The sequence below is a fragment of the Cnephaeus nilssonii genome (genome assembly GCF_951640355.1).
Source record: "Cnephaeus nilssonii genome assembly, chromosome: 22".
In the NCBI taxonomy this organism is placed as follows: domain Eukaryota; kingdom Metazoa; phylum Chordata; class Mammalia; order Chiroptera; family Vespertilionidae; genus Cnephaeus; species Cnephaeus nilssonii.
In genome coordinates, this window is record NC_137093.1 from 13,510,729 (window position 1) to 13,532,769 (window position 22,041).

A 22,041-nucleotide genomic window follows, 5' to 3' on the forward strand; every position below is an offset into this window, starting at 1 on the left:
TGGATCTCACCTCCGTGACCTTGCCGGCACTGTCCCATTCCTGGAATGCCTTTCCCGCTCCCCAAAAGTCCTCATCTGTTACACCACCCCGGGTGAGGGAGTCCCCTTTTCCAGAGAGCCTTCATAGGAGCCCACTCTCACTGGGACCCTCGGCTCCTGGAGGCCGATCCTACTCTTCTACAGTCCTCCCTGACTTTTTTTTTTTTTTTAACCACAGGCCATCCAGCAGAGCAGAGGCACCCTGACCCTGTCTATCAGGAGGCTCTGCTGGCTCTAACCTCCGGACACGCCCATGACGGATGAGCCTGGCAGGATGAGATCCTCTCAGAGTGAAGGCGGGGAAAAAGGAATGCCAAGAGCCTCCTGGCAGACGGCTGGGACCAAGCTTTTGGACTGGGAATTGGATTTACTCCAGAATCTCAGTAAACAGGAAAACACCTGTTCACACTGGCTGCCCTTAGGGCCTCTCCTCAACGGCCAACAGAGGGCAGGCCACCCGCAAGCACAGACGCCGTGAAGGACTCGGAGGGAGGGAAGGAGCGAGTGAGGGGAGTAGGAAGGGAAAAAGGAAGGGAAGTAGAGAATGAATGTGCCAGTGAGAGAGAGAATGAGAGGGAGAAATGAATGAATGAATGAATGAATGAATGAGTGAATGAATGAATGAGTGAATGAGAGGAGGGAATGAGGGAGGGAATGAGGGAGGGAGGGAATGAATAAGGAGGCGATTCGTGGGAAAGCGGGGAGAGAAGGAGGGAGGCAGGGAACGAGAGAGTGAGGGAGGAAACGAGGGGTGGATGTGCAGGGTGCGACCCTCGCCTGGAGGCATTCGTTCAGCCCAGCCGTGTGCCGGGAGCTGTGCCAGGTGAGGAGGCGCACGGTCAACGGTCACCCTTCTCCTCTGAGTGAAACCGAGCCGCCTTCCCGGTGCCCCTCCCCTCGTCCGGGGCCCGACGGAAGCCCCGGGCCCGCGGCCCCCACGGTACCAGCCCCCGCCCGCCCTCCGGCCTCAGTTCCCCCGCTAGCCCCGCGCCTGCGCGGCCCGACCACGTGACGCAGCCGAGGCCCCGCCCCGCGCCCATCCGCCCGCCCGCCCCCGCCTCCCGCGAGTGCGGCCTCGGCTCCAGGCAGCTCCAGGTGAGCTGCGAGGCGCGGGCCGGGCGTGCTGGGCGGCGGGGAGCGCGGGCGGCGGAGGGGCTGGCTCCGGGCGAGGTCGCGGGGCCCGGACGAGCAGCCCGGGGGTCCCGGCGACGCCGGGGCAGCCGCCGGCGGGAGGCGCGGGGCGGCGGCCTGAGGAGGGCCAGGGGCCTGACGTGGCGGGGGGCCCGGCGGGCGGGACCCCCGGCTGCGGCCGGGCCGTGAGCTGGCGCTAGCCGCGGCCCGGGGCCACCGCGGGGCGGTAGGGCCCCCTGCCGGCCCTGTGACCCGCAGCGGGTCGGAGCGCGGCCTTCCCGGCGGCGACCCTCCGCGCTGCGCGGGCGGGTCCTGCAACAGGCGGGCGGGTCCGGGCTGGGCTGCCGCCCCGGCGGTGACCTTGGACCTCGGCCTGCGAGCCTCAGTTTCCTCAGCCGCGTGCCCGGGCCGCGGGTCTGGGTCCCGGGGGCTGCAGCCCAGAGAGCCCAGCCTCGCCAGCTCGCGGGGCGGCTTCCTGAGAGGAGCCAGGGATCGCGCTGTCAGTGCAAAACCTCTGGTCCTGAAGCTGCGGCCGCCAGTTCCACTTCCAACCCCGGGCGCGCCGGACCTCGGGGCCGCCGCCACCGCCTGCGGCGCCTCCCCCAGGCCTCCCTCGCCTCCCCCGCGCCGGGCCTCCGTGGGGCCGGCCGGGGCCGCAGGGTTGGCGCGCCGAGATGCTCCAGCTCCGCTTCCTGGGAGGCTCGCTCCAGAGTGCCTCCGAGGGGGCACCCCTACGAAGGCTTCCCGGTCTGCAAAGGAGGACCCACTTCCTCCTCTCCTCTCTCCCCGAGCCGCCCCTTTCCCTTTGTTGCAGACCTGGCTTCATGCTGCCAAGGATTGAGGTTCCTTGGGCTCTACCGAGCAGTAGGTGCCTATTCAATAGATGGCTTGAGTGGAAAAGTCATCAAAAATGCTTTCACTCTTGTCATTCATGAGTTCATGAAACTTTGTTTTATGCCCTTCGGTTTGTATCTACTTGGGACCTAAAGCTTCCTGTTCTGCAGCTCTGAACAGCACGGAGTGGAGGGGCCTTGCTCGTGATGCATGTTAAGGGGACGGAGGAACTTAATCTAGGGAAGGGCTTCTTGATAGAGTAACCCCTGCAAAATGCATAGGAGAAAGGAGGGTGCCACCCAGTGAGCTCCTAGGAACATTCTTTATTTCAGAAAAACAGGCATGGCGAAGGAATCTCAAAGGATGTACTGCATTCGACTTTTGGTTTTAGGCGTATTTATTTATTTAGATAGTTTTCCACTGCTTTTTAGAGAGAGTGAAGGGGGGGGGGGGGGAGAGAAAAAAACATGGATGTGAGAGAGACACATTGATTGGTTGCCTCCCACACAAGCCCCAACTGGGGCGGGGGATCGAACCTGCAACCCAGGTATCTGCCCTTGACCAGGATTCCAATCTGGGACCCCTCGGTGTCTGGGGCGCACTCTAACCAGTTTTAATGATTTTGTCAATTACCGGAAGTAGTTACACTGTCAGATACTGTTTTTCAACTAAGTCAGCAAAGATAAAAAAGAAATACTGCCGAAACCGGTTTGGCTCGGTGGGTAGAGCCTTGGCCTGCGGACTGAAAGGTCCCGGGTTCGATTCCGGTCAAGGGCATGTACCTCGGTTGTGGGCACATCCCCAGTAGGGGGTGTGCAGGAGGCGGCTGATCAATGTTTCTCATCGATGTTTCTGACTTTCTATCCCTCTCCCTTCCTCTCTGTAAAAAATCAATAAAATATTTTTTTAAAAAAGAAATACTGTTGTGATCTAGTCAGTGGTTGGAATCAGGTTCTTATGCCTTTGCTGGTGGGAAAATAAATTGGTACAATCTCACAGGAGGGCAATTTGGCAATATCCATTTAAATGACATACACTAAAATTGAAATGATTCAGTTCTGTAGCTAGGAAATTTTCCTGCTGCATATATCATAATGATTTTCAGTGCAAAATTGTTTGCAATAGCAAATGGAGGAAACCCAGATGTTCAGTAAAGAATGGTTGTCCACATAATGGGCTGTGGGAGGTACATGAAATTATATACAAGACTAGTAAAAAGGGGGGAGGATGTAGATTGAGACTTTCTCCTGTGACTCCATAGGTACCACCTGGAAGGGTGTTGGGGAAATAATTGTACTTTCTTCTGGTTGGGCTGTAGGTGGGAAGGAAATTTAGGTTTCAAAACAATGTACCCGTTTGTGCGTTTTGAATATGAATCAAGTGAATGTATTACATATTCAAGAAAAGTTTGAGAATTCAATTATTAAATATTTCACAGTGACAGAAAAAGTACAGAGAATAACATACCATTTCTCCCTATCAGATCCTAATATTTTGTTGTTTTGTGTGTGTTTTTTTTAAGAAAAACATTCCCTTTTTTCTTCCTGGAGATAATCATGACTCTGAATTCCTATGTGTCTATATTATTTTATACCATAACACCTATCTGTAAGAAGTATTGGACAGTATTGTTTTGTCTGTTTTCAAAGTTTTTTGTTTTGTTTTCAAAGTTTTTGTAAAGAAAATTGTACTACACGCATTCTGCAATGTGCTATTCTTTTTCTGTGTGGCTTTGAGATTTCTCCACGTTGACTTGCTTGAGTTCTAGTTTGCTCATTTTCACGGTTGTCTAGTGTTGTGTGCAATCACTGCTGGTGACAGAGTACAGGGAAGGAGTGTTTGAGCCACATCACCGGAGCCCCAAGTAGGAGGCAGTATGGAGCCAGCATTGGAGAAGTCAGGTGGCACACTCACGGGGCGTTTTGGGGAGCTGTGGCGGATGTGACAGTTGGTAGGAAACCAGTTGGGTTGTTATTGCTGCGGTCTGATCCGAAGTGGTGGCTGTGGAGGAATAAGGGGATGGTCATCTGAGATGGTGGAATGGCATTAGAGAGTCTAATAGACAGGAAAAGAGACCATTGAGATCATGAGGTTTCTGACCTGGAAATGGTGGTTGTATCAGTAACAAAACTAGACCAATTGGGAGGGCTTCTGGCTGGAGTAGGAATCTAGTCGGAGGTGTGATTGGGAATGCAGGGGAGGCTCTTGGGAAAGAGGGGTGGGCTTGGGCAGTGTGTGTTGGCTGAAGGGAAGAAGTCAGAAAAGAGAGAATTGTCGTAGGGCAGTTTCCAGGCAAGACGTTGGTCAGCGTGAGGGCCTTGGCTCCACATGGGGGCGGGGAAGAAGGAGTGGGTGGGCAGAGGCCTACTGAGGGGCCAGCACAGAGGAGAGCATGTGGGATGGGAAGCAATGGAGGGGCCAAAGGAAGCAGGGCCTGGGAGAGGAGGAGGAGGCAGGGTGCTCCTGAGCCCCAGGAGTACTCAGAGGCAAGTTTTGTAGTAGAATCTGTTTTCCGTTTTCTCTGGTAAAGATACAGTAGGGCCGTGGTCGGCAAACTGCGGCTCGCGAGCCACATGCGGCTCTTTGGCTCCTTGAGTGTGGCTCTTCCACAAAATACCACGGCCTGGGCGAGTCTATTTTGAAGAAGTGGCGTTAGAAGAAGTTTAAGTTTAAAAAATTTGGCTCTCAAAAGAAATTTCAATCGTTGTACTGTTGATATTTGGCTCTGTTGACTAATGAGTTTGCCGATCACTGCAGTAGGGAATTGGAGAAGAAACATTTACAGGAGGGGATAGTGTAGTAGCTAGAGGTGGGGAAGGCAGGTTCAAGGCCCTGTGGCAGGTGGCCCCTCTGCGCCGCCAACTGGCTGGCTGTGCTCTGGAGCAGCAGTCGCCAACCTTTCAGACATCGCAGACCACTGGTTGGCTGCTCTGAGAGTGTGAAGCTTGACTACACTGTGTGGGGCAGGACTGGCCGCCCCCTGATCTGCCCCCTGATCCGGAGCAGCCGGCTGTCCATGGTCACTTCTGGTTGGTTTGGAGTATGTGGCCAAAGTGTGTTTGTTTTACTGATTAGTTTTTGAGCCTCTTGTTCAAACCGTTGTGTGTTTTTTTATACTCAAATCATTTTTTAAAAACATACTGACTCAAGTATTAGAAGGTAACTTTGACTTTATTTATTTATTTAAAAAATATTTTTATTGATTTCAGTAGAAGGGAGAGGAGAGAAAGATAGAAACATCAGTGATAGGAAAGAATCACTGATAGGCTGCCTTCTGCATGCCCCCTACTGGGGATCGAGCCTGCAACCTGGGCATGTGCCCTGACCAGGAATTGAACCGTGACCTCCTGGTTCATAGGTCGATGCTCAACCACTGAGCCACACCGGACTGGCGGTAACCTTGAATTTAAAACATGATGCAGATGATCTTGAATCTCCGAATGTCGGTTAAAAAGGCAGGTCCTGGATCACTCATGCCTGTTTTGTGTGTGTGTGTGTGTGTGTGTGTGTGTGTGTGTGTGTGTGAATCCTTACCCATGAATATTTTTCCCATTATAGTTAGAGAGAGTGGAGGGGAGGGGGAGAGACAGAGAGAGAAACATCGAGGCTAAGGCCTTGTACATGTGTGTTTTATATAATCCACCTCCATATAACATCTCAATGAGGTAGATGCTATATGATTATCCCCATTTTCTAGAATTGCAGATAGGCTTAAAAAGAAGTCACTTATCTGAGGCCACATACTTAGTAAGCAGATTGTGAGAGAGATTGATGTGACAGTAGCTACCTTTATGTTCCCAGGATTACTAGAAAAGACAGAGCAGACAGTCACACTAGCTATTCTTGGCAAAGACCCCACTTACTGAAGGTGATATCAGCCACTTGAATAGTCCTGGGACAAATTTGGAGAGAGTGCCTCACTAGAGAACCAAGTGCCTGTTGTCATTCTTGTGATTCATTCTTGCGTGGAGAAACCCCGTTTTGTTCTTTCTCGGGGCGAGACAGGGCTCTTGAGAACCTGGTCTGTGCTGATGCTTTATGTTCCTCTTTTACTATTTCCCTTTAAAAAAAAAATTTTTTTTATTGATTTCAGAGAGGAAGGGAGAGAAAGATACAAACATCAATGATGAGAATCATTGCTCGACTACCTCCTGTACACCCCACACAGGGGATCGAGCCCACAACCCCGGGCATGTGCCCTGACCGGGAATTGAACCATGAACTCCTAGTTCATAGGTCGACGCTCAGCCACTGAGCCACGCCAGCCAGGCTGTTTCCCTTTTTTCAGTTGAGGAACCTGAGACTCAAGTTGATGATACGGTGGGTCCAAGGTGGGTGGGAGTTTCATTACACGTCTCCAGAACCCTTGTTTTACAGTGATGCTAAAGGAGACAGCGTGGATAAAGACTCTTGGCAATGAGGGAACACAGGTCATCAGAAAGAAGCTCCTAAGTTTGGACAAGTGGTGGGAGGGGAGAGGGAATTAGAGTGTTGGAGACCACAGGGAAAGCACAGGTAAGCTGGAGGGAGAAACAGGTGCTGCTGGGAGCAGAGCTGGCCAGTCGTATATGGTGTGGTGTTGCCTCCCTTACTCATTCCCGATCCCCTCTCTCTTATCAGCTGACGGCCAAGGTGGTGAGGTCTGCTGTGGTGGTCAGGATGGCAGAGGAGCAGGAGTTCACCCAGCTGTGCAAGTTGCCCACGCAGCCCTCACACCCACACTGTGTCAACAACACCTACCGAAGCGCACAGCACTCCCAGGCCCTGCTCCGGGGGCTACTGGCTCTTCGGGACAGTGGCATCCTCTTCGATGTAGTCCTGGTGGTGGAGGGGAGACACATCGAAGCCCATCGCATCCTGCTGGCTGCATCCTGTGATTACTTCAGGTGAGTTTCATACACCTATTCTCATAAGTAAAATCATAGGTAATCCGGGCTCCACTGGGCAGATGTGTTGGCACTGACATGACTGGGCGTGAGGGACCAGCCAGAAGCTGGCAGGCACCCTCTTCACCCTTAGCTGCTCTTACTGCTTGTTTGGTGATTTGCTCAACAGCAGGAGAGACAGAAGGGGTGTTAGGGTTTATTTTTCTTTCAGCTGTTCATCTGTCTCTAAGGTATGTTCTCTTTTCTTTTGAAGATGATATGCTTGATAAGTTTGGCTTTACTTGTAATACTATACTTTATAAAATTAAATTTCTTCTCTAAGTACAGTATCTTGGTATAAAACATATTTTCTTTCTACTTTACCCTGGCTTCCCAACATTTCATTTTGAAAAATTTCCAATCTGTGGGAAAGTTGAAAGAATATTATTATGAACACTTGAATACTAGTTGTTAACATTTTGCCATATTTGCTTTCTCTTTGCATGTACGCACACACACTTTTTAAAAATATATTTTTTTATTGATTTCAGAGAGGAAGAGAGGAGAGAGAGATTGAAACATCAATGATGAGAGAGAATCATTCATCAGCTGCCTCCTGAACTCCCCCTACTGGGGATCGAGCCCACAACCTGGGCATGTGCCCTTGACTGGAATCGAACCCAGGACCTTTCAGTCCACAGGCTGATGCTCTATCCATTGAGCCAAACCTGCTAGGGCCACACACACACTTTTTATTTATTCATTTATTTTTATTTTTATTGATTTCAGAGAGGAAGGGAAAGGGAGAGAGAGATAGAAACATCAATGATGAGAGAGAATCATTGATCAATGTGCCCTTGACCAGAATCGAACCCAGAACACCTCAGTCTGTAGGCCGACGCTCTATTCACTGAGCCAAACCGGCTAGGGCCACACACACTTTTTAAAAAGACATTGTGACAGTTTACGTCTCAGTCTTTCAGTGCCACATCTCTTAAACATTTGGTGAGATTACCTGTCTCATTGGTAATAAGGTTTCTCCCTTATAAAATTTATAGCATGTGGGCAGTCCTATCAACGTGTTAATATATATAAAGCCTTTGTCCCAACAATTGCTTCTGTAGGAATTAATCCTAGTCACATGTGCAAAATGTGGGGACAGGGCCATCCATTGGATGAAAAAAAGGGAGATTAGAAGTAAACCAAGTGCACCCCAGCAGGAGTGGGTTAAATCAATTATGATAGCCTTTTCAGTGCTATGTGTACCAATAAGAATCCATTTCCAAGGTGTATGGAGTCAAAACAGTGTAGATATGTGGATTGCCTCTAGTGCTAGAGCTGCCCTGGGAAGGGGAACTGATGGCCTGGAGCAGAGGAGGGAGAGGCTGTCACCCTTCCATATATTTTAAATCTTGTACTATGTATGTGTACTAACCCAGGTGAAAAATGTAAGAAAATATAAAAATAGTTACTCTATCATCTTTACGTTGTCATATTTTAGTCCTGACGCCTCCCCTGACCACCAGCCCCTTCCCTCTGAATTGACTCTCTATTGGGATGCCTCATGAGCATATCACACTGATGGTGCCACACTAGGACTCCCACTGCCTTCTCTGGCCCTGTTCCTCTCAAGTCCCCATCTGCCCCGCTGGCTGCACCATGACCCCAGTCAAGGGCCTGACTCTTCCTGTGCTCTGCTAGATCCATTCTGTCAGCATGTTCTCTCCAGTCCTCTCCAGGGTACTTTCAGCTATAGTTCTCCTGCCATGTGGTCCTTGCCAGGCCTGGTGGAACCTTCCCACCTCTCCTCTAGCCCTTCCACTCTGGCCACCAGCACCTGCATTTGAAGAGTCAGTCAGCTCATGGCATGTTCCTGCACAAAATTCCCTGACAACATCTCATTATGCTTGGATTTAAATCTAGACTCTCCCCTGCCCTGGGGCTAGAAGGACCTGGCCCTGTATCTTATCTCCAGCTCACTTCCTCTTTGCCCTGGCTGCCTGTGTGCCAAGCTTGTCCTTGCCCTGCACAAGGTGTTCATTTCCACCTAGAACACTACCCTGGTTGGGGAGGTGCTGCCTAGTCTCATTTCAGTTCCTCAGAGTGGGCCTTCCTTGCCCCCCTTGTTCTCCACTTGCTCTACTCTCCCAGTCATGCTCTCCTCAATCAGATGTCCTATTGAGTTCCTTCCCAGCATTCCCACAATCTGAAATACTTTGTTTCTTTGTTGTTTGTCATTCTTCCTAGCATTAAACTTTTTGTATGTAGGAATCTTGCCACAGTACTTAACTGTTACTTCTTCTCTTCTGCTCTTGGAATAGTACCTGGCATTTAGTAGGTGCTCAGTAAGTATATACTGAATGGGATGACTCCCATTCATTCATTCTTTCATAACATGCTCTGGGCTGCTGCTGTAATTCAGGAAGTATACTTAGTGGATGTAGCAGAAAGCCAGCCAGACATGGTCTCTGCCCCCAGGAGGCTCATGTGTAACTCCCTAGGGCCCATGAAAGGGGACACAGGGCAATTTTTAGGATGGTTGCTCAAACTTGGTCAGGAACTTGTGGATGTCTTGTGTGGGATGACTCAGTGCTCAGATTGAGCCAGTGTCCTATCGCACAGTGGTGCTGGGTCAGCCCGTTCCTTGGTCTGGCTGCTCATGCTCTTTGCAGCCTGGGCTGGTGGCCCAATTAGTGTAACTCCACTGTCTCGTGTCTTCGCTTTGCAGAGGAATGTTTGCTGGGGGATTGAAGGAAATGGAACAGGAAGAGGTCCTAATCCACGGTGTGTCCTACAATGCCATGTGCCAAATCCTGCATTTCATATACACTTCCGAGCTGGAGCTCAGCCTGAGCAATGTCCAGGAGACGCTGGTTGCCGCCTGCCAGCTTCAGGTGAGGCTCACCTCATTGGAGCAAGGCAGACACCCATACATAGGTGTGGTTTCCCTGGGTGCCTGCCAGGCACAGGCATGGGGGTGGGTCAGGCAGGTGAGGACACGAGGCAGTAAGAGAGAGTGTGGAGTGGGGTAGAAGCCCCCGGGCAGTGCTTGGCCTGGCCAGCTCTGGGCACTGAGCAGAGCTGCTCTAAAGGTCATCAGGTCCAGGTTCCTCCTCTGCGTTTGGCCTCTGCTTTTCTGCTGGTTCCTTTACGTCTTCCTGGGTCTCCCTGCCCCTGGAAAGGTCCTGCACGTAAATAAATGGCCGAAGCCGAACCTGTGACACCCTGTGGGTGCTGGCATCTGGCGAAGCTGAGCTTCCCCCAGTGTTGCTGCCTAGGCCCTTTCTGCCCACCCTCTCCACTTGGTCTTGTTGATCTCTGAAACTGCTTTCCCCTTTGTTAGTGAACTTTAAGTACTTATTTTCCTACAGAATTAAAAAAAGTCTTCTGAGGCTTTGACAGTGTGATATACATTTTAGAAAACTGCATTGACCATTGGCAGTGTTGGTGCACTTACACAGGCTGGGCCTGCGCATGCCTTTACTCTTATGAAGAGCTGTCCATCAGACAGCCTGATTGGGCTTGAGAGACATCTCTTCCCATATTTTTTGAAAGTAAAGTGAAATGCTACACTAAATTCATTATCCTCACCTTTTAAAAATTATTTTTAATTGCTTTCAGAGAGGAAGGGAGTTAGAGAGAGATAGAAATGTCAATGATGAGAGAGAGTCAATAATGAGAGAGAATCATTGATCAGTTGCCTCCTGCACGCCCACATTGGGGATCAAGCCTGCAACCTGGGCATGTGCCCTGACCAGGAATCGAACCATGACCTACTGGTTCATAGGTTGATACTCAACCACTGAACCACACTGGCCCGCTAATCCTCACCTTTTTTCAGGTCAGAGCATATTTGGGGCAGTCAGAAAAAACTCAAGTCATAGGAAAACCAACCTGTTCAGGGCATCTGGAGGCCCTACCCTGCGCTCCTTGTGCCATTACCCTCAGAGTGGCGGGTGGCAGAAGAATTTCCTCACCTTTTTTTTTTTTTTTTTTTAATTTCAGAGAGGAAGGGAGAGGGAGAGAGATAGAAACATCTATGATGAGAGAGAATCATTGATTGGCTGCTCCTGCACTCCCCTTCCTGAGAATTGAGCCTGCAACCCGGGTATTGCTCTTGACCGGAATTGAACCTGGTACCCTTTAGTCCTCAGGCCATTGCTCTATCCACTGAGCAAAATCAGCTAGGGCTTCCCACCTTCTTTTAATCAGAGAACTCTTCTGTTCCCACATCCTGGTCATTGTTGTTTTGGGAACTCTCATCCAGTTCTTGCAACACCTAAGTCACATATTCAGCTCTCTACCCAGGGACTCACTGTCAGCATTGTCTTCTCCTCACTGCATGCTCCTCTCCCCACTTCCTGGTCCGTGTCCCATGACCATTCTGCCAGAGCCTCCATGGCTCCTTGAGCTCTTCCATCTTCATTCCCTGTGTCCATGTTTGGAAAGTCATCCTTGTAAATATTACCTGTAGCTAGCTATTTCTGTTCTCTGTTTCCATGTCCTCATCTTTGTCCTGGCCTTCACCTCTCCATTTATACCTTCCAGCTGGCCCCTGCCTTCTCTTTGAATCCATCATGCATACCGTTACCAAACCATTTTCCAAAACACCACTTTCCCTCTCCTACCCATCAGCTCAGTGATCTGCTGATTCCCTAGGTCACTTATGGCAGCAGTTTGGCCAGTGCTCCTTGGTACCTCTGGGCCATTCTGGGGGACAGCATGGGGGAGGGAGCCCCCACTTCATCTTGAGCAGCCCAGCTTTGTTTTGTTTTATTTTTAATATATTGGGCTTCTATGCAATGATGTGTGTTTTTGTTGTTGTTTTTAGTTTTTTTTTAAATATATTTTTATTGATTTCAGAGATGAAGCGAGAGGGAGAGAGAAACATCGATGATGAGAGAGAATCATTGATCAGCCGTCTCCTGCATGCCCCTTACTGGGGATTGAGCCCGCAGCCCCGGCAGGACCCTTCAGTCCACAGGCCAACGCCCTGTCTACTAAGCCAAGCTGGCTAAGGCTTAATATATTTTTATTGGTTTCAGAGAGGAAGGGAGAGGGAGAGAGAGATAGAAACATCAAAGATGAGAGAGAATCATTGATCGGCTGTCTCCTGCATGCCCCCTACTGGGGATTGAGCCCACAACCCAGGCATGTGCCCTTGACTGGAATCGAACCCAGGACCCTTCAGTCTGCAGGCCGATGCTCTATCCACTGAGCCAAGTCAGGTAGGGCTATGCAATGATGTTTTTAAAGCAAGTTTTACTTTGTATAACAGTTCCAAGTCCATAAGCCCATCAGATCATGTTTGTTCGTGTAGCCACTAGCTGTTGTTGGTGACTTGCCCCACCCCCACATGCTGTGCCCTGTGTCTGAATTCCAGCAAGACCACCCGCACTGAGTCATCCTCGGCAAATGAGTTTCCTCCTCTGGCCCCTCGTGGCGCTCCTTCATGGGGTGGGCCTGAGGTGACTCCTTTGAGATTCCATCTCACTGCTCTGGCAATGAGAAGGCAACACAATCCTTATGTAGGAGGCTTTGGTTCTTCAGGAGCTGCTTCTCCAGGCCCACGGAGGGCAGTTTGCTCTCACCTTCTACCCAGGTCCTTGGTGTCCTGCCCATGACAAATCAGAAGTAGTATTTTAGAAAGAAGAAGCAAAGCAGAAGCTCAAGCTAAGAGAGAAACTGTGATTGAGTAAAGACTTTCATGACCTAACAAAGCCCTCTGGGGAGATTCCGTTTGTGGAGATACATGCCTGGAACTTCGCAGGTTTTTATTCAGCCCTTAACATATCACCTGGAAAATAAAAGTAAAACCATTATAAATGTTTATTTTAAGCTTCAGATGCCAGCAGAATTGCTCTATGTGCACTGGTCAATTTGTTAATGATGCTGAAAAAGTGAGGTGGTCCTGTTTTTAGAGAAATTCCCAAATCCTGTTTTCCTAAAGAATTTAGCAATACCTGGGCAGCTTTTCTTAGAGCTCTTCTCTCTGTCTCCTTTATTCTGTCATGCTTTGGTTATCTACTAGTAATAACCCTTTGGTTAAAGGGTTTGGTGTCCTTTAACCCTGTGGCTCAATTCTCAGCTCCCACCTTAGTATCATGCTCTCTCTTGCCCTCCTTCCAACCCACTGGGTCTTCTGAACAGTTGGGAAAGGGAAGGTGCAGGCCACCTGGGAGCTCCCTTGATGATGAGTTGGGCAGGCCTCTGCCCTGGCAGGGTGGCTTTCAGCTTTTCAGGAACTCTGGGTCAGGTTGAGTGCTGGGTGGGTGTTTGGGAATGCCCTGCTGGTGGTTTTTTTATTAATTTTTTTAGAAAGAGGAAGGGAAAGGGAGAGAGAGAGAGAGAGAGAGAGAGAGAGAGAGAGAGAGAGAGAGAGGAGAGAAACATAGTATGTGGGTAGCTTAGGGCCTTTCTCTTGGGGGAGTGGGCAGGTTTCCTGGGCCTGAAGCTTTGGCTAGGCCTCCAGTTGTGGGGGTTGTGGCAGGAGAAAGGAGCTGGGGGTTGGGGTGGAGGTCCCAGGTGCATTCCAAACCAGGGACAGTAGACACCGTGGCCATTGTGCAGCTTCCAGCTTTTCTGGAAATCCATTACTTTTTATCTAAAAGGCAACTGACATATATCAGGGGTCCATTCTGTGCCAGGGAGTTTCTAGGCATGATGTCACTTGAAATTATTCCTTTCTACTTTATCCCTATTTTATAGATAAGCAAACTGAGGCTCAGTGAGGTTAAGAGCATTCTGCAGATCACTTCTGAGCCAGGATTTAAACCCAGTCCATCTGCAGTGAGCCCCATTTGTCTCTAGTGTTGGGGAAAGTGGCTGCACCAGCCTCTGCTCCAGGAAAGGTTGGGGATGGTGAGAGGGTCAGGGGGAGCGGAACCTGCTTCAGAGGTTCAGCCACGTAAGGCATGTAACTACTGTCACTGTCTTCTGCGCCCAGACACCATTTCCCAGGCTTGAATGAGTCTTGTTTTCTTCATAGATCCCAGAAATCATCCATTTCTGTTGTGATTTCCTCGTGTCCTGGGTGGATGAGGAGAACATCCTAGATGTCTACCGGCTGGCAGAGCTATTTGACTTGAGCCGTCTGACCAAGCAGCTGGACAGTTACATCCTCAAAAACTTTGTGGCCTTCTCGAGGACTGACAAGTACCGCCAGCTTCCTCTGGAGAAGGTCTACTCCCTCCTCAGCAGCAACCGCCTGGAGGTCTCCTGCGAGACCGAGGTGTATGAGGGTGCCCTGCTCTACCATTACACTCTGGAGCAGGTGCAAGCAGACCAGATCTCGTTGCAAGAGCCCCCCAAGCTCCTTGAGACAGTGCGATTTCCCCTAATGGAACCCGAGGTCCTTCAGCGGCTGCATGACAAACTGGACCCCAGCCCACTGAGGGACACAGTGGCCAATGCTCTCATGTACCACCAAAACGAGAGCCTGCAGCCCAGCCTACAGAGCCCACAGACGGAGCTGCGGTCAGACTTCCAGTGCGTTGTGGGCTTTGGGGGCATTCACTCCACACCATCCACTGTCCTCAGTGACCAGGCCAAGTACCTGAACCCCCTGTTGGGAGAGTGGAAGCACTTCACCGCCTCCCTGGCCCCCCGGATGTCCAACCAGGGCATCGCAGTGCTCAACAACTTTGTGTACCTGATTGGAGGGGACAACAATGTCCAGGGATTCCGCGCTGAGGCCCGATGCTGGAGGTAAGAAGGGACCCCTGGCCATATTTCTGCGGGTGATGCTGTAGTGTAGGAATCATGGGCTCAGAGGGCTGGTTAGGGAGGGGTTCTGCATGGGCACATCACCATGGACCAAGGTGATCAGCCTTTTATATTAATCATGTGCTTGTTGGGGTACCCGTTTTGTGGAACAAATTTCAGGTTAATTGGAGAATGTAGATGGCGGTGACATAAGGAAAAGGGGACCTGGATTGCTTTCTTTCGCTCTTGTTCCCTTCTCAGAAGCACACTCACCCTGGATCACACCCTGCTGTCTTGTCGGTGAGGGGCTGAGTTGTGACTCTGCACCTGGCTGAGCGCAGGGGAGGGAAGCCCGTGGCAGGAAGGGTGGTTAGGCCTCAGAAGGAGGGGGTTTAGGAGCTGGGAGCATGGACAGGAAGTTGCTCCTTCCATTTTGCCTTCTCTTGAATTTTGACACAACTTGTCCCAGCTTCCCTTAGCCTGTCTGCTTTGCTCTTCTGACCACAAGCCAGTAGTGGAGCATGACTTCCTGTTGCTACTGCTCCCCTGAGTGTGCAGCCCTCAGCTCCGGGATGCAGGAAAGGCCAACAGGCATCGCTGAGCTTCTTGCCAAATCCCCACCCCTACCCCTAGGTCTACTCCCTCCTCAGCAGCAACCGCCTGGAGGTCTCCTGCGAGACCGAGGTGTATGAGGAGGTGGATGCTGTCAGCAGAGTGGTCTCCAGAGAAGGCAGTTTTCTGAGGGGGGTTTGGTGAACTGCCATGCTCTGTAGGAGGCTTTAGCTCTGTCAGTCTGTGAGGCTGATTCCACAGAGCCAATAGGTCTTCAGGTCCCGTCCACTGTACTTTGGTTTGATTTCTTGGGATTTGACGCCTGTGGGAAGTTTCCACCTGCACAAACTGAAAGATGGAACTGCAGAGGGAGAGCAAGAGTTCCAACTGCTTCTTGCATCTGTGAGCTGGGTGCAGACCAAGTTCATGTCCATGATTTTATCTTCTGGGGTGAGGATGGTGTGGAGTCTGGCCTGGCTATGCCTCTCTGAAGCATGGTGACCAGGACTGAGGTGGAGGTGACCATTCCTCAGCCACTTCTGATCTCCTGGGCTCAGGGAGTGATTACCTTTGCTAGACTGATGAGACCCAAAGCCAGGAGGCAATACTTTCACTCATACCAAATGCCGTCCCAGTGGGTGTGGCAGCACCAGGTTCAAGCCTCCCTCTAGCCAAGCCTCGAAGTTTGTTTTTTAGGGCACTCAGCTTCCCATTTGGAGAGCCAAGGTCAGATCTCCCTGCTGAGCAACCCACAGACCTGTAAAGCAGATGTCTCCAGAATATCATGGTCTCCAGCCCTCAGCACATGGTAGGGTGGTTGTGTGCCTGCAGGGATGCTGCTAGCCCATAGTCTGTCCTGTTACATGCAGTTTCACACAAGATTGGTCTAAATTCCCCTTTCTTGAACATGTGCTATGAGACCCAAGCTGGACTCTGAAAAATGCTAATATCAGCCCTGTGATTGATAACTACAGCCTCAAACTTCACTCAGGAAGTGGATCACTGTGACAGGTGGGATTGTGAGACCTGCCTAATGGGAGCAGGCAACACTGAGGGGCTGGGGTTTAGAGCATCTGGCAAGGTGGTGGGGAGGGTCCTGGGTCTGTCATCTCTACAGAGCGAATGTTTCCTTAATCTCCCAGTGGATTCTTTTTTTTTTTTTTTTAATGTATTTCCATTCATTTCAGAGAGGAAGGGAGAGAAAGATAGAAACATCAGCCCTAACCAGTTTGGCTCAGTGGATAGAGTGTCGGCCTGCGGACTGGAAGGTCCCAGGTTCAATTCCGGTCAAGAGCATGTACCTTGGTTGCGGGCACATCCCCAGTAGGAGGTGTGCAGGAGGCAGCTGATCCATGTTTCTCTCCCATCAATGTTTCTAACTCTCTATTCCTCTCCCTTCCTCTCTGTAGAAAAGCAATAAAATGTATTTTTTTTAAAAAGAAAAGATAGAAACATCAATGATGAGAGAGAATCATTGATTGGCTACCTCCTGCATGCCCCCTGCTGGGGATCGAGCCTGCAACTCAGGCTTGTGCCCTTGACCCAAATCGAACCTGGGACCCTTCAGCTTTCAGGCCGACGCTCTATGCCGACGCTCTATCCACTGAGCCAAACAGGCTAGGGCTCTCCCAGTGGATTTTTTAAATATATATATTTTATTGATTTTTTACAGAGAGGAAGGGAGAGGGATAGAGAGTTAGAAACATCAATGAGAGAGAAACATTGATCAGCTGCCTCCTGCACACCCCCTACTGGGGATGTGCCCACAACCAAAGGTACATGCCCTTGACCGGAATCAAACCTGGGACCTTTCAGTCCGTAGGCCGACACTCTATCCACTGAGCCAAACCAGTTAGGGCCCAGTGGATTCTTAAAGCTGCTAGATGGAAGATGGATCTTAATTTGATCTAAGAGTTTGGTTCTCTCCCCTTCCCCCTTCCATTATTTCACCAGCCTTTGAACCTATAGACTTTCAGAATATAAGAAAACAAGATTTTGCAGTAAATTAGGGTTTGCACTTTAAGGAGCTAGGGACTTACCAGGTTATATCTTAAAGCATTGGTACAGAAACTATATAAAAAGTTACCTCTTTTGGAGCAAATTGTATTTGCCTCCAAGATACCACTGTTTCTTTCTTTGATTGCATCTTTAGTGTCCACCTTCTATGTTTGCACCTTTTCCATAGCTCTGGGCTTCTGAAAACTGACTACATGCCTTACCTGGTAGTAGCTGGTCTCATGTTGCCACATGTTCTGACCCTACTTAGAATAATAACTTTTTTCCCCTTAGGCATTCCCATGACTTATAGTATATTTCAAATAATGTTATAATTGTAATAAACTTCATTACTAGTTATGGGAATGCTTGAGTCATGGAAATACCAAAGAAATAGTCTACTAAATTTAACAAGAGCCCCAGAACATATTTGTACCAACTCTAGATTTCACTTCTGAGTTTGCGGTTGGATGATCCACAATCTGCATTAAAGTGATTAAAACTGATTATATCCTTATATGCAGTAATAAAGCTTACTTTTTATTAGAAAAAGAATATTTCTTGGGGATTTATTCTAACAAAGTGGAAAATTAATCCATTAAAGAGGAAAGTGTGGAATTTAGGACACAGTGGGGAGATAAGAAATCAGTGAAACTGTGGTTCTTGTTAAATTTAGTAGACTTTTTCTTTGGTGCCTTTAAATTATTGATGTGGTGTGTGTGTGTGTGTGTGTGTGTGTGTGTGTGTGTGTGTCCTTAAATCTGAAGCCACAAATCCAAGTGAACTCTGCCTAGGAAGCTGTGAGGGCAGGAGACCAGAAGGAAGTAAGCGGAAGCCTTTAGAGCAGTGGTTCTCAACCTTTTTAATGCCGCGACCCTTTAATACAGTTCCTCATGTGGTGGTGACCCCCACAACATGAGGAACTGTATTAAAGGGTCGTGGCATTAAAAAGGTTGAGAACCACTGATCTAGAGGGTATTGTGTCACTCTAGTGGAAGATGCTGACTTATGCTTGGCTCAGAATAGGAATGAAGAGGATATGAGGGCGATCTGGCTGTGACATCTGTCACCTCATTAATTGCTAGGATTGACTTGGCTGATCTGGCTGGTGTCCCCTTCCTCCCTCACTGCTCCATGTGCATCCCTCTGGAAGCTGTGCACTCAGTTGAAGAGGAAAAATAAATAAAAAATATTTTTAAATAGGGAAAAAGAGACATGTACATGAATGAGTGTCATGCACAGGAAAGGCAGTAGAAGGCACCTTCCTAGCTAGTTGATGGCCTCTGAATGGTGCACTCTGGACTGAACTGGCTATCTGTTCCCAGCCTGACCTTCACCTGGCTGTGCCTCTGGTCATTCAGGTCTCAAGTGTCACCTTCTCAGGAGGCCCTTCATCTCTGTGAGAGCTTTGCTCTTCCCAGACCTTGCTGCCAGGTGGATCACTTTCCTTACATCATCATCATCATCATCATCATCATCATCATCATCATCATTATAATATTTGTGGTACCTGCATTATACTGGGCACTTGTTCACTCTGTTCTCTCTAGCTTGTTTCCCATTCTGATGGAAAGCAGGGCCCTTGTCTTGAGTTTCCCTCTGGATCCCCAGCACTGAGCAGTGCCTGATCCATGTTGGGTGGCCAGTACATATTTGTAGAGTGAAGGAATGATTTCACTGCTAGTAACCTTACCCCTTCGTTAATTTATTCAGCAGACAGTGCGTGATGTACCTTGATCAGGTGCTACGCTGAGGTCTAGGAATACAGATGTGACCTTGGTCCTTTACAAACTTCCCTCAGGTTAACAAGGATCCTTTTTATGTATGTTGTCCTTTCTGATCCTTCATGATAGCTTTTCTAGGCAGATGGCATCACCTTATTGGACAGGTGCAGAGACTGAGTGAATGTCTAGAGCAGTGATGGCGAACCTCTGACACGCGTGTCAGTGCCATTTCTGATGACACGCGGCCGCTGAGGCGGCCGCATGCCGAGGATGAAACATTTATGTTATTTAAACTATAAATATCGCGAAATAATGTTTTTTCCTCAAAGTGACACACTACCCGAGTTATGCCCAGTTTTTTGGCGAAGTTTGACACACCAAGCTCAAAAGGTTGCCCATCACTGGTTTAGAGTAAAACTAATGCCCAGATGCACCCAAGTAAACGGGCGGAACTGGGATTCAGGCCTGCATCTGTGTGTGACCCAGATGCATGTTCTGTCTCTTGGAGCCCTTACTCCTGAGACAGCCTGTTTCCTGGAATTCCTGGGTGGCAGGGTAGAAGAATCAGCTGCAGAACGTGCCTAACTTATGCTTTGGGGCAAAGGATGCATCTGATTTCCTCACCAAACAGCGTATGACACAGGCCAAAGAAAACTTGATTCACTCTCTTCAGAACTGCTTGAAGTTTGACTTATTCTCTTTGGAGTTCGTCTTCCTGTCTAGAAATAAAAACACTTATCTGAAAGGTGCTATATCTATGCATTGGCCATTGAGCAAGGAGGCTCCAGATGTAGGAGCTCACGTGCAGGCACCTGGGTGGATGGATGCCCAAGGAACAGGGCCAGATGCCGGTCAGGGAAAGAGTGGGCTTTGGGCCTCAGGCTCGCAGGGCCCTGGGCCCTTTAGGCTTTGTGATCATCTGTATTCACCCCAACAACACACCACATAGGCCCTGCAGAGCACCAGGCCTGGGGCACGGAAAGAAGGGGTAGAGGCAATAGGAGGCCCCCTGCAGGTGGGGCAAGCCTGGGGCAGGCTGTGGGGCTGGAAAGTTGGGTATGGACTAGGGCTTTGAAGGGCCTGAGCTACAGTGTTAGGATTTTGGAGTGTGACCAGGAGCTTTGCTGGTGAGGATAGGATCAATGGATAGAGGGAGCATGGGGTTCCATTTAGGACAGGTGAGTAGCCAGCTGGAGATGGGTGGGAGGCAGTTGCAGTGTAGGTCTAAAGTGTAGGAGAAAGCAAGGATTATAGTTAGTTGGTCTGGAGTGTCTGAGATCACCTGGGTTGAGAATTCGACGCCCTTTGAAGGCAGAAGAGGGATAGGGTGGGCTTTGCCCAGGAGTGCAGGATGAAGCTGCTTGGGGACTAGACTTTTTTATAAAGGTTGATGAGAAGGAAGGAGAGTGAAGGGCTGTGACGTGGGGACAACTGCATCTCCAGTGAAAAGGGAGTGAAAGTGGCCTCCATGTCAGGAGAGCAACTTATGGTGACGGTTAACTGCTCACATGGTGCTGGGGCTCAGCAGTAACTCAGTAGCGGTCAGCTTTTCTCCCAGTTGGCCCAGCAGTGCTCCTGCAGGCCAGGCTGACTCCTCCAGCATCATGGGAGCGCCTGGAACCCCAGAGGACTCCACCCTCTTGATACTCACAGTCCAGTGTGGGAGATAGCACCTTGACTCTCACAGAGAGGGAGACCTTGAGAAGTGGAGAGGGCACCCCAACTGGGAGGTTGGGAAAGCATGAGGCGCATGAAGAGATGAAGCGGTGGGTTGTGATGAGCACGTGTGGGCACTGTGCACATGGCAGGCTCAAGCAGACCACCCATGAGGGAGTGTTGGTCTTAGCTAGGGCTGGGAGGCTGTTGTGTCCATCCACAGTTCATGGTCATCCTGGATGAATGGGGACAGGGCTATGGGGGCCATGAGGTGAGATGGAGGTGGCTGAAAGAACAGCCCTCGGTCAGCCTGGGGTGGATAGTAGAGTTGGCTAAAAACCATGCCGGAGGTTACACCTGAAAGGGACCAGCTTTGTGGGCAGAAACCCAGGAGGCTTCTGGCCACACCTCCCAGGTGTCTATCATGTGGAAGCAGATGATGGGAGGGTTCAGGGGACATGGGCAGAACAGGAGGTGCTGTCTCGCCTGTCAGTGATATGCTGTCCTCATGTCCCCTCCAAAGGTATGACCCGCGGCACAACCGCTGGTTCCAGATCCAGTCCCTGCAGCAGGAGCACGCCGACCTGTGTGTGTGTGTCGTGGGCGGGTACATCTACGCAGTGGCGGGCCGTGACTACCACACTGACCTGAATGCTGTGGAGCGCTATGACCCGACCACCAACACCTGGGCCTATGTGGCCCCGCTCAAGAGGGAGGTAAAGAAGCCCTTCCAAGAGGGTTTTTTCCCACCCGCTCTCCTTTCTGGGGTGTGTAGAATGAGCCAAAGACCCAGCCAGGGAATCAGGGCCAGTGAGCTGAGTCCACATCCCTCCAAAGACCCTGCACTGAGAGCAGGAGGGGGACCGCCGAGGTTCTGCCCACTACCTGGGGAGAGCTGATCATCCAGACCGCATTCCCCAGAATTTCACCCCTTCTTGTCTTGCCACCTTGGCCCTGGGAAGCTACTTTAATCCTGAAGTTCAAATGTAGACAGAAACCTTCCCCTCACCTGTCCTTTAGCACAGCTGAGATGAGCTAGGATGTGCCCAAAGATGTTAGACAAGAGAGATGAAGCCTCAGAAGCCTCACCCTTCTCCGCTAAAGGTCCCCTGGAGGGTGGGGCCTTTAAAACGCCAAAAACACATGAGAATTTTTGTTTTTCAAGGTTTTTTTTAGATCATGTGCCTCCTACACAGAACATTGGTTTGTTCCAATTTGGAGGTGTTTACTTTAAGGAGGTCCCTCTTTTGTCCTATGGTTGTGGGATACTTGGAGCCTGTCCCCAAAACCAGACATGAGATCCGAGGGCAAGGAGGAGGCTAGCTGATCCCCCATGTCCCAGGTTTCAGCCTCTGAGAGCAGGGTAGGCACCCTGTTGGTACTGGTATTGTAATTTTCAGAGCATCTATTATACACCTTTGGGGATCCCTGAGCACCTCAGAAGCAGGAGATGGATGGGGGATGAGTGGGGCTCTGCCTTGGGCTCTTCTGAACTAGCTCTGGGACCTTGGCAGAAAGGAGCTCCTGCCTTTCTGAACCTC

The 22,041-nt window shown here is 50.0% G+C and overlaps 1 protein-coding gene across 4 annotated transcripts in view; it reads left to right on the forward strand.

The window, feature by feature from the left end:
- Window positions 1-757: 757 nt before the first annotated feature.
- The window catches only part of KLHL22 (kelch like family member 22), a 30,066-nt gene continuing 8,782 nt past the window's right edge, over window positions 758-22,041 (forward strand). For 3 of the 4 annotated variants that reach the window (XR_013813023.1, XM_079762358.1, XM_079762360.1), the window contains exons 1-5: window positions 1,069-1,134; window positions 6,625-6,890; window positions 9,598-9,763; window positions 13,858-14,576; window positions 21,024-21,216. Coding sequence is in view for 3 of the 4 variants with exons in the window: in XM_079762358.1 (XP_079618484.1) it covers window positions 6,664-6,890; window positions 9,598-9,763; window positions 13,858-14,576; window positions 21,024-21,216 (1,305 nt within the window). In the remaining variant the exon portion in view is untranslated. Of the gene's footprint in view, window positions 863-1,068; window positions 1,135-6,624; window positions 6,891-9,597; window positions 9,764-13,857; window positions 14,577-21,023; window positions 21,217-22,041 lie in introns of those variants that run through there. The other variant, XM_079762359.1, reaches the window with a different exon arrangement.